Source organism: Podarcis vaucheri (genome assembly GCF_965113315.1).
Source record: "Podarcis vaucheri genome assembly, chromosome: 5".
In the NCBI taxonomy this organism is placed as follows: domain Eukaryota; kingdom Metazoa; phylum Chordata; class Lepidosauria; order Squamata; family Lacertidae; genus Podarcis; species Podarcis vaucheri.
This window is the reverse complement of record NC_138763.1, coordinates 41,644,460-41,655,367: the sequence shown is the minus strand read 5'-3', so window position 1 is coordinate 41,655,367 and position 10,908 is coordinate 41,644,460. Positions and strand designations below refer to the sequence as shown.

The 10,908-nt window shown below is 38.8% G+C and overlaps 1 protein-coding gene across 3 annotated transcripts in view; it reads right to left on the bottom strand.

The window, feature by feature from the left end:
• The window catches only part of GIGYF2 (GRB10 interacting GYF protein 2), a 75,485-nt gene that overhangs the window by 47,644 nt on the left and 16,933 nt on the right, over positions 1–10,908 (bottom strand). For all 3 annotated transcript variants that reach the window (XM_082221705.1, XM_082221706.1, XM_082221707.1), the window contains exons 3-7: positions 7,972–8,101; positions 7,517–7,612; positions 4,526–4,634; positions 1,608–1,719; positions 8–48 (exon numbers count right to left, since the gene is read on the bottom strand). In XM_082221705.1, coding sequence (XP_082077831.1) covers positions 8–48; positions 1,608–1,719; positions 4,526–4,634; positions 7,517–7,612; positions 7,972–8,101 — 488 coding nt within the window. The remainder of the gene's footprint in view (positions 1–7; positions 49–1,607; positions 1,720–4,525; positions 4,635–7,516; positions 7,613–7,971; positions 8,102–10,908) is intronic.

Here is a 10,908-nt window from a genome sequence, read left to right as displayed (position 1 = left end):
CACATACCTGGTTCTTTTCGTCCTGGTTTTTCAAACCGCCTGTCCCCCCTAAAAAGGCAAAATAGCAAATTACCAAAGCATTTGGAAAAACTTAAGACAGGGAATGGATCACAATTATTTCTGTGATGTACGAATAACAAGTTGAAATAATGTTTATTAATAGCATACTCTGGACAGAATATATATACAGATATAGGTATCAGAACAGGTAACAAAAGTCATTCTGAAGACAAACCTGTAAAAACGTGTGTTACTGGTGTATTTCTACTATCCATTTGCCCTAACGATCAATGTTTTGTTATATTATTGAAGTTCTTAATAATATTTGTTATTGTCAATGCATGCTTCCTATTTTAGTGAATGCTAATGTTCCACGAATATCAATCTATATTAGTTTGATGACACTAATTTACTTGCCTCATTTTAAAAAATCTGATCTTGATCTGTCTTCTCATAAACTAGGATAAGTTTATAAAAATATAACACATATGAAGGGAAATCCCAACTGGTTAACTAATATTTGCTTGTTGGAAAAATATAGCTGATGTTTTCTCTCTCAGCATTTCAGGAAGACATCAGGAAGAATTAATTTTACCTTTTTGAGTCACAATTTGTGTTTTCCCTTATGTGGATCAATTTATTTCAACCCATTAGAATACAGTTTAGTTGTTTTAGGTTAGAATGCACTATGCTGCTTAAGATCATTCAAGTGGTTTGTGCTAGCCCAATACAATTTGACTTGCCCCCACTCTTTAAACAGTTAAATCAAATGCCATTAACACAAACTGCTTTTGAAATTCTCCCTGGTTTCAAAAGCATTGCCTTGAAGCAGAGGCATTTGCTGTTGAGAGAAATAAGTCTAAAGTCCTCTTCTGATTACAGATCTAATTCCTTATTTCTTTGGATACTGACCATAATCTCTTCTCTCCTAAGCAGGTTCAATTCTTCCTTGTTCTCTTAGTAATTCCAGATAAGTACTAAGCTATGATGTCATGAAGGCTACCAATTTCAGATCTTTCTTAAATTCTACAAGGGATAATTATGTTTTGTAACTTGATTTCCTGAATCATCAATATCATCCAATAGTGCCCTGGTTCAGTTAGCTTGTTTAAGCATTTTTATCCAGCTGTTCTTATAGAAGGCTCTGTCACTCATTTTAGATCTTATAACTTCAAAATTTATGGAAATAGCTGGACCTCTATAGCTGTTCCATACATTAGGCAAGGCAAAACTAGTTTGCTATTAAACATACTCTCGAAGGGGAGTTGCTGCCAACCATGGCTCCCCGGCAAGTGTAGTATACTCATGCTCATGGCGAAATAGGTCAGTGCATCTGGTTGTTAACCAGAAGGTTGGTGGTTTGAGCCCACCCAGGGACAACTGTAGGCAGCATTCCTGCACTGCCAGGGGTTGGACTTGATGATCCTCAGGGTCCCTTCGAACTCTACAATTCTATGAAATCTATGCTCACAAACATGGTGGCCACATCTGTGACAAGACACCTAGAAGGACAAACTTTAGAGCAGCCAGGATTCTACCAACATAACAAGGTATCTGAGCTTCACAACAGATGCAGTCCATGCCAATGTATATGTTTATTAAATTACCTTTCCTCCCAGCTCTGGGATCTGTGCATTTCTCTGCCCCCTCCTCGTCCAAATCCACCTTCTACATCATCAAAACTTCTTTGGTAGAAACCACTTTCTCCTCTACCTCTGCCTGAAAGACAAAATGGTTGAGATCTTATAAATTTTACCATTTTCCTTTGGAACCAACAAGACCAAAGCTGATTCTTGCACTTTGCCAAAGTGCCATTCTTCCTTCAAAGTGAGCTCTTAGGGAGACCAATTAGAAAATGCACATTGTTTGATTTTTCATAAATCATAGGTTTATAGCAAAGCAGGTGCTGTCTTACATGACAGGTAACTACTGGGCCATGGGTGGAATCCGAACCACAGAGAACCATCAGTTGGTCCAGAGAAAGTGTTGAGTGCTCCTGGCACTTGTCCTATCATGACTGGCAATTCTATAAAACAGAATCAATAAATGATGTTTCCTCTTCCTCAGTCACCAGTAAATATTAAGAAAACAAAACTAATAAAGTAAGCAAATACTTAAACAAAACACTGAAACTACCTCTTTTGCATCTTACTTGTACACCATTTATTATCACTCCACTTTAGCTGAAGGACTGCAGCTTTCCAGTCATATTTGTGAACTCAGTAAGAACTTAAATTAAAAAAGGAAAGGAATAATCATGTGTGCATTGCTAGGCAACCACACAAGCATTCCTTCTAATTTCTGAGTTACTCCCATTTTCTGCTCCCCCACCAGCATGAACCCTGCTGGAAAGTTATGCAGTTGTCACTTCTCTTAAAAGTAGTGGCAGAAACAGCACAGGAATTACTAGCACAGGCGTATGGCCCAATGACAACACTAATAGTACTAGATTGCCAAATACTGTTGCTACAGTAAAAGGTTTTAAGTGAGGAGCAATTTAATACAAATACACTTTTCCCCAGCACACAGTTAGGACACTCTACTTTAGGAACATTAGCAGAAAATACTACAAAACCAAATATGCAGTGGGGAACATCATCAAAGTATGCTTGCAAGATTGAAAAATTAAGCATAATCACTGCTAGATTATTTCTTTTTCATATCTAAAGATCTCCTGCAAGAAGGTCACAGTAAAAATGAGCAAAGAACAGCACAAGCATGATTCTACAGAAAGCCTACAAAACTGTCATTTGCCATCATCCTTTAAATAAATGCCTGTTGAATTTTTTTTTATGCTACCCAGTTTATGTAGACAATTAAGAAAACATATTTCTGCAACAGCTAGTTGATGGTCTATTATTTAAATGCTTACATGGTTACTATTGTGTACAGATACTGTTTTTTATGATATAGCGGATTATGATTTTTTTTTATAAATAAATAAAAACAATATTATTTAAAGCAGGGATGGTTAACTTACGGGTGACAAACAGCCTAGAAGAGAGATACATAACTAGTAAAATGGTGTTCCAACAAGCCCCACCAAAATGTTATTTATAAACCTGACTGCTCCTATGAATCCCTCGCTGTGATGCCATATGGCAAAAGGCTTTTTGTGGCCCCAAGGCACTCCAAAATTTTATTTTAAAAGAAATTCCTAATTTTAACTTTTTTAAAAAACAAAACAAAATTAACTTAATAACCCTTTTTTATAGACTGCTCCCATAGATATCCCACTGTGATACCAAAAGGTTTTCTGGGCCTTCCAAATATCAACGTTTTATTATTATTATTAGATTAAAAAAACACACCACTCCAACAGTTTATAGGCCCCTCCCACTACACCCAAAATGTGTTCATTTCTATAATAACAAAAAATGATCCCGAATGCTTTGAAGCTCTTTACATTCTTTTAAATTATTGTCTTAAGTAGTTTTTGTTCTACACTTCTATGCTACAAATATATCTATGACCAGCTCCATGCAGTCTGTTAAATGAATTCAACTATTATGTCTACATTTCTTGCAGGTTGTTATAACTGTTTTACATCTGTTCATTCTACTACCTCACATTGCAGAGGAAGTCTAAGATGGCCATTATGTGGGCCATTAAGGGCAGAAATTGTTATCATTTTCCCGTTTTTGTAATATGCAGATGGCTTGATATATTCTACTTATTTATCCAGTGAACTCAAATATTTTATAGTAAGAGTTGTTATCTCAGCTCCTACCTTAAAATCCACTAAATATTGTTTTCCTTCACTAAATCCAGGAATATTGGTTAAACATTGGGAAAACAAAACACAGGATGTGTACGTATATTGAAATTTCCTTAATTACCGTATTTTTCGCCCTATAGGACACACTTTTCCTCCTCCAAAAATGAAGGGGAAATGCGTGTGCATCCTATGGGGCGAATGCAGGCTTTCGCTGAAGCCTGGAGAGCGAGAGGGGTTGGTGCGCACCGACCCCTCTCGCTCTCCAGGCTTCAGGAAACTCTGCACAAGCCGCGGGAGCCCTCCCCCGGCTTGCGCAGAGCCGCCTCTTATCCCGAAGCCCCGGCGTGCTGGGCAATCGCGCCGGGGCTTCGGGTAGCTCTGCGCAAGCCGCGGGAGGGCTCCCACGGCTTGCGCAGAGCAGTCTGTTCTGGGGGCTGGGGTCGGTCGAAGCTCGGGCTTCCCCTGCCCCAGCTCCGTGCCTGGGGGGGGGAAAAATAATTTTTTCCCCCTTTATTTCCCCCCCAAAAAACTAGGTGCGCCTTATGGGCCGGTGCGTCCTATGGGGCGCAAAATACGGTACTTTGCAGTACTGCAGCCCTTACCTTCTCTCATGCTAGGGCCCAATTCTATCCTAGGTTCTCTCTCTTACTGGCTTACATTTATTTTTTGTAACATTTATCCCATCTTTCCTTCCAAAGAAAGAAAAGCCATGGCAAATTATAAACCCCCAACATCTTCATACGGGGTTAAGCAGTTTAATTCTAAAATGTAACAATGACACTACTTTACATTCACAAAGCCTCTCACCTCGGCCTCTAGAGGAACTTCGACCTCGAGGAGCCCCTACCACCGTTCCTCCGCCTCGTCCCATCAATCGTAGGACAGCAGCACTATTTACAGACATAGAGAAATTTCTCTGCCGAAAAGAAGAAACATGGTGAGAGAAATATTTTGTAACAATACTATCATAAAATCAGACCTATCTCCCTTGCCCCATCAAAATTCTAATGTATTATTCAGCAATTTTCAAGCTACGTAAGTATTGCTGGTGAACTTCTGAGATCACAATTTTCAAATATCAAAATGAGCTTTTTGCATATGAATGCTCTAGAATGTTTGAACAGTGTTTGACTCACTAGTAGAATATATGTGAAAGGAAAGAGCCCATGTACAATCTTGTTAAAATGGATCTCAGATATACAGCAAGGCTAAGAAATAATTCTGCTTAGACCTTGAAAAGTTGTTGCCAGCAAGAACAGCAAGTACTGGGTCAGATGGACCAACAGTCCAGCACACTACAAGATGGCTTCACGTGCAGTTACTTTGCATTTGTGTATAGTGGATGTCACTTAAGACACCAGGGAATGATTTTTCTTTTTCAGATTAAAGAAAGTGGCTTATGTTTCAAGTTATAAGAATTACACAACACAGCAAAGCACTTGATTATATGCATATTCAGATACAATATTTGTATTAGGTTCAAGCCTTGGATTAAAGTGCTCCTCCCTTCTCTCCAGCCCTGCTCCAATATGCATAAAATGAGAAGATTGGATTCTGGTTTAATCTATCTATAGTTTGCTAGTACAGTGGTACCTCGGGTTAAGTACTTAATTTGTTCCGGAGGTCCGTTCTTAACCTGAAACTATTCTTAACCTGAAGCACCACTTTAGCTAATGGGGCCTCCTGCTGCCACTGCAGCACGATTTCTGTTCTCATCCTGAAGAAAAGTTCTTAACCTGAGGTAATATTTCTGGGTTAGCCGAGTCTGCAACCTGACGTGTATGTAACCTGAAGCATATGTAACCCGAGGTACCACTGTATGTCGAACTAGGAACTCTCTTAACTGATCTGTGTGTAACACAGTCATTTATTACCTGCTTTACAGTGGTGCCTCGCAAGACAAAATTAATTCATTCCGCGAGTTTTTTCATCTAGCGAATTTTTCGTCTTGCGAAGCACGGTGTCGGGAAAGTTTTGGAAAAGCTTCAAAAATCACCAAAGTCTTCAAAAACCTCAAAAAAGGCTACCACACCGCGTGCTATGAGTTGCTCCTCGAAGTCAAGTCGCAACTGTATTAACGGTGTTAAGAAAAAGGAAACAAACTTGCAAAACGTTTTCGTCTTGCAAAGCAAGCCCATAGGGAAATTTGTCTTGCGAAGCAGCTCAAAAAACACAAAACCCTTTCGTCTAGCAAGTTTTTCGTCTTGCGAGGCATTCGTCTTGCAGGGCACCACTGTATATGCTATTCATGAAGGGGTTTCATGGCTACAAATGTAGAAACATAAGAGGACACCTAAAAATTATTACTTGTAAATCCCATTGTGTTCAGAAGGAATTACTGTGGATTTTAATATTTATCATTTAAATTATAATTTTCTAACGGCTTTGGATTTTGTATTTTTAATTGTGAGCCACTTTGAGCAATTATTTGGATAGGCAGGAAATAAATGTATCAAATAAAGGAGAAAGAAAACAGAAATACAGAATTCAAGTATAAAATATTATATCCTCCTGCAGTGTATTCTGTTGAAGCTTACTGTATTTGTGGGGGGTAGAAGGCAACCACTTAGCCTATAAACAGATTTTCAAAATTCCATTTCTAAAGTTTCTGAAATAATTAACTAGTAATTTCACAGCTTAAACAATGGGGGAGGGAACAATACTTTTTTGCATCTTTCAAATATGTGTTAAAAACTCCCTGGATTAACTTGCATACTTTGAATACCCTGTAAAATTCTCTCAGCGTAAGATTTTCCGAGCCATAGCAGTGGTACCTCAGGTTAAGAACTTAATTCTTTCCAGAGGTGCGTTCTTAACCTGAAACTGTTCTTAACCTGAAGCACCACTTTAGCTAATGGGGCCTCCTGCCGCTGCCCCGCCGCCAGAGCACGATTTCTGTTCTCATCCTGAAGCAAAGTTCTTAACCCGCGGTACTATTTCTGGGTTAGCGGAGTCTGTAACCTGAAGCATATTGTAACCTAAAGCGTATGAAACCCGAGGTACCACTGTATTTAGAATGAAGCATACCAATATCAATTCCAGTTGAGTATCACCCCAGGGCAACTGCTTTGTATTTGAATGCATCTCTCTAAACCTGAAGGATCAATGAGATACAATAGTGGAATATTCCACTTTTCCTACATTAATGAAGTATAAGGCTTACAGTAGTAACTTGGTTCTCAAACGCTGAAAATCCGGAAGTGTTTTCAAACATTTTTCGGAGGCCGAACATTCAAAGCAGCTGTTGGCTATTGTTTCTGGGGCACCTGCACTAATCAGAAGCTGAACCTTGGCTTTTGAACATTTTGGAAGTCAATCAGACTCCCGGAACAGATTACGTTTGGCGCTTTTGTTTTTGCTATTTATTTTGCGTTTTCGAGGCTTTCTTGGTTAATTTGTTTTTGTGACTGTGTGGAACCCAGTTTGGCTACTGATTGATTGATTGTGTGACTGTGGTAAGGGATAAAAGCCCCCCATTCAAAAATGACTATAATAATTTTAATTTTTATCATCTACAATACTGTCTTATTTATTTTATAGTGAAGTACACTGATTATTGTCTGCATTTCATGCATGAATGCTCTCATTAGATAGTAAAATTCATGTTAAATTGCTGTTTGAGGGGTTGTTTTTAAATGTCTGGAACCGATTAATCCGTTTTGCATTACTTTCTATGGGAAAGTGTGCCTTAGTTTTGGAACACTTTGGTTTTGGAATGGACTTCCAGAACGGATTAAGTTTGAGAATCAAGATACCACTGTATAGAAATTCAAATTTTCTGTTTATTCAGAAACCAACCTGTTCTTCTTCTGTAAAAGGTACTAGTGCCAAGGGTGGTAAGGGCTCCTCCTGTAGAATAGGCAGAAACTCCTTATCAAGAAGGTCTGACGGTATCTGCAAGGGAAGAGAGAATGTAGCAAAATACATTGAGCCTCAAAACATAAATGCCATGGACAATACCAATAGCCAAAAGAAAGTACAAAGCAAATAATTTTTTTCCTATTTCTTTTTCCAGGTCTCAATATCTATTCAGACATATCTGGAAACCAAAAATGTATACTAATAAAATGAATTATGGGCATAATTCTAGCAACTACTAAAAATGCCTTCAGAACCCTAAGCAACTAATGACCTTTCAAAGAAGTTTAGAGTTTTATGAGTTTAGCATTTTCTCATTGGTTTCATTAGCATACACTTAAAACGATGAATGGATTTGCAAGCAATCAGACAGGAACATTCTTCTCCTAACTTACCTTACTATCTTTCAGGAAAAGTGCTAACATTTCTTCTCTCCCATAACGATAATCTGCTAATTTATACTTTGGCAAAGCTGGAGAAAGGGGAGGAGATGTCACACTCCCACCACTAGACAGAGCTCGCAGCCTATAAGAGAACAAATAGGGAAGAGGAAATTAAGACAATCAGTTATGTACTCTGCTGTCAGGACAACAAACCTTCAGACTACAGTGATGTCAAACAGAAATCCCTTTCTATCCTGCAGAAGTAGCTAAAGAAAGCTATTTTTATATAGCTTTAGTTGAAAATTATTCACAAAAGACTCTTAAATGCACTTCACATAGTTTTAATGTGAAGTTCATATGGAGTCAACAGTTGGGATTTTAAATTTTGTTCCATTATAACTGATGTTCTGAATTGGCTGTTGCTTAGGCCAATACATCTAAATAGGTCACCATGTCATTTGCATTACAATTACAGGCGACACATGTGCAAAGGTGGTTATCAACATACAGACATTGGAGACCTGATACCACCATTCAGCACTGTCAGACAAGTGCTGAATCCCATGTGACTCAAATGGACCTGCTTTATTTTTCATTTTTTTCTAACGCCTGGCACAAAGGAGCACCAAACTGAATAACTAAAGTTGCTACCAGCTACCCTGAACACATCTGGGTCCTTCCCCTCAATCATCACTCTGTAATGTTTCATCAGCACTCAAAGGAATTCTGGACAAAGTAAGATGGCAGTGGTTCTAATCACAGTATTCCTCCTGAGAGGGGCAGTGCTAAAAGGCACTGCCGCCATCTCACCACAGGTCTCTGCTATGGCTTCTCTCACTAGTGGCACTGCCACTGGTCCTCACCACTCCATCTCTCAGAGCCAGATGAACTGCCACTACTCTTGGACCCATGATTCCCAGGAACAAACCTGGCCCTGGCTCTGTAATGCATACTCTGTTAATAGTCTATGACTAAATATACTGAAAAGAAAAGCCTACAGTTTGAAGAAGTTGTTGCAACATAAGTATAAGATATACAATGGCCCAGATTAAAGAACTCTATCTGCCCAGAAGGGTTTTATTACTTGCTTTCCCACTAACAGCATTCCTACAGCCATGCTGCGTGGCAAATAGCTTCTGGAAGTAAATGGACGTTTAAAAAAGCTTTGTGATACAGCATGAGAATGTCAGCTGCTCAAAGGAGAAAGTTCAACTTGGCTGGCAAAAACTCCTTGCCCATGTCTAATTTGCTTTTTTTTCAGGGCCTAGTCACAGAAAGCAGTACTGAAGGATGTACTATGATGACAAATTCGAAGATTTAAATTTATTTCCCCATTCTCTTTCTCATTCACCGTCTATTTTCATCTTCTCAAATTCCCCTCTACCTAGTCTCTTGAAGCTACTTACTTCAGAGACCTGCCCTACACTCAGGGAGGCTACTGTACTCTGAACTAGATGGGACCCTGAAGGCCTATCTACCACATATGAGCCTGTCAGAGAACTCACTGTTTAATAAAGAACTATGTATACTGACCCTTAGGGTGAAAAGTTAGTGTGAAAAGCTTTCAGCAACATCTTGTAAAAGTTACAGATACTAGCTGACCATGCAGGAAGCATTCCACAGTGCATAGAAATGCTATCCTCTTCCCTTCCTTTACCAGGCTGTTTACCCTCACAGCCTGCTCTACAGTGGATTGCAGCATTAAAGCAGCAGGCCTCCATCCTGCCTGCTGCTTCTTAGCGCTTGAAGAAGGCAGGGTATAGAAGCCTGAACAAACCCAACGTGTATAAAAATCATTCCATGTATTATGTATCCCTTATTCTGATTCTGCACATGTGCCACCAAACTTATTCTGAATTGGAAACCAGAATTATTGGGGATGCAGGAAAGTGATCTGTTCTGGATCCACAGCAGGCTTTCAAATAACAGTTCCATCTTTTTTAAAAAAAGTTTCAGTGTGGTTTTCACTTCAGGTTCAGTTTGATTCTGAGTCACAACATGCATTTTCTAAGGTCTGAACTTTATTTTAGTTACCACAGTTTAATCAAACACAAATAAAACTAATACCTTATTCAGACAACCCCCCAGAACTAGGAATGGGTCACAGGTTTTTACACTCCCTCCTCGTGGAATGGATTCCCACCAGCATTTTACAGCTGCTCTAACCAGTTTCCCATAATGTCTCAATTGGGCAACTATTATCAGCACACAACACAACACAACAGCCACATTTTGATGTTATGCTAAACCCGTGAAGTGTGATGTAAACTGGCCTTTGGCAGGAGGAAGAGTTTGGTTTTGAAGCCAAATTGCTTTGCATTTTGAATCCTAAACTATGATTAATGTTAACTATGGCTTATTTAAACAAGCTGGATTCATAACCAATGGTTGGACGTTGGTCTATTTTAAACAAACTGTTAAGATAACTGCAGTTTCATCAGACAAGATGACAAATGAGCCATTTTTATGCAAAAAAAATGGAAGCAAGCATAAATGCAGCTTTATTTACATTATGTGCTTTATATTTTGACAACTCCAGAATTATGTGTCAGAGATCTCCAAGGACAGAGGTTTTCAGACCAATGGCATCATAGCTGCTGTTTGTAACAGTAACCAGTGACTAAGGATTGTGATTTGTTTCTGTGTATGTTGTATAAAGTGTAAATTGTAGGTAAATGTAAACCTATCTAAAATAATACTGTTGAACTGAATTAAAAGGCAGCTAAACTGAAGTCCAACATCTGCACAGATCTGAATCTCTTTACAAGTAGTCAATAAAAGCTACTGCTAACTAGTGGAGAGCCAGCAATCAAAAAGTTACTCTGAAATATTACAAAAACTATATAATGTTAAAATCAAAGCTTATCTCATACAACTTTTCAGATCGCTGCTGCTATTTATAATTTAGGAGGATTCAAGGCACTCCAACTAGCAATTTGGGATTAACTC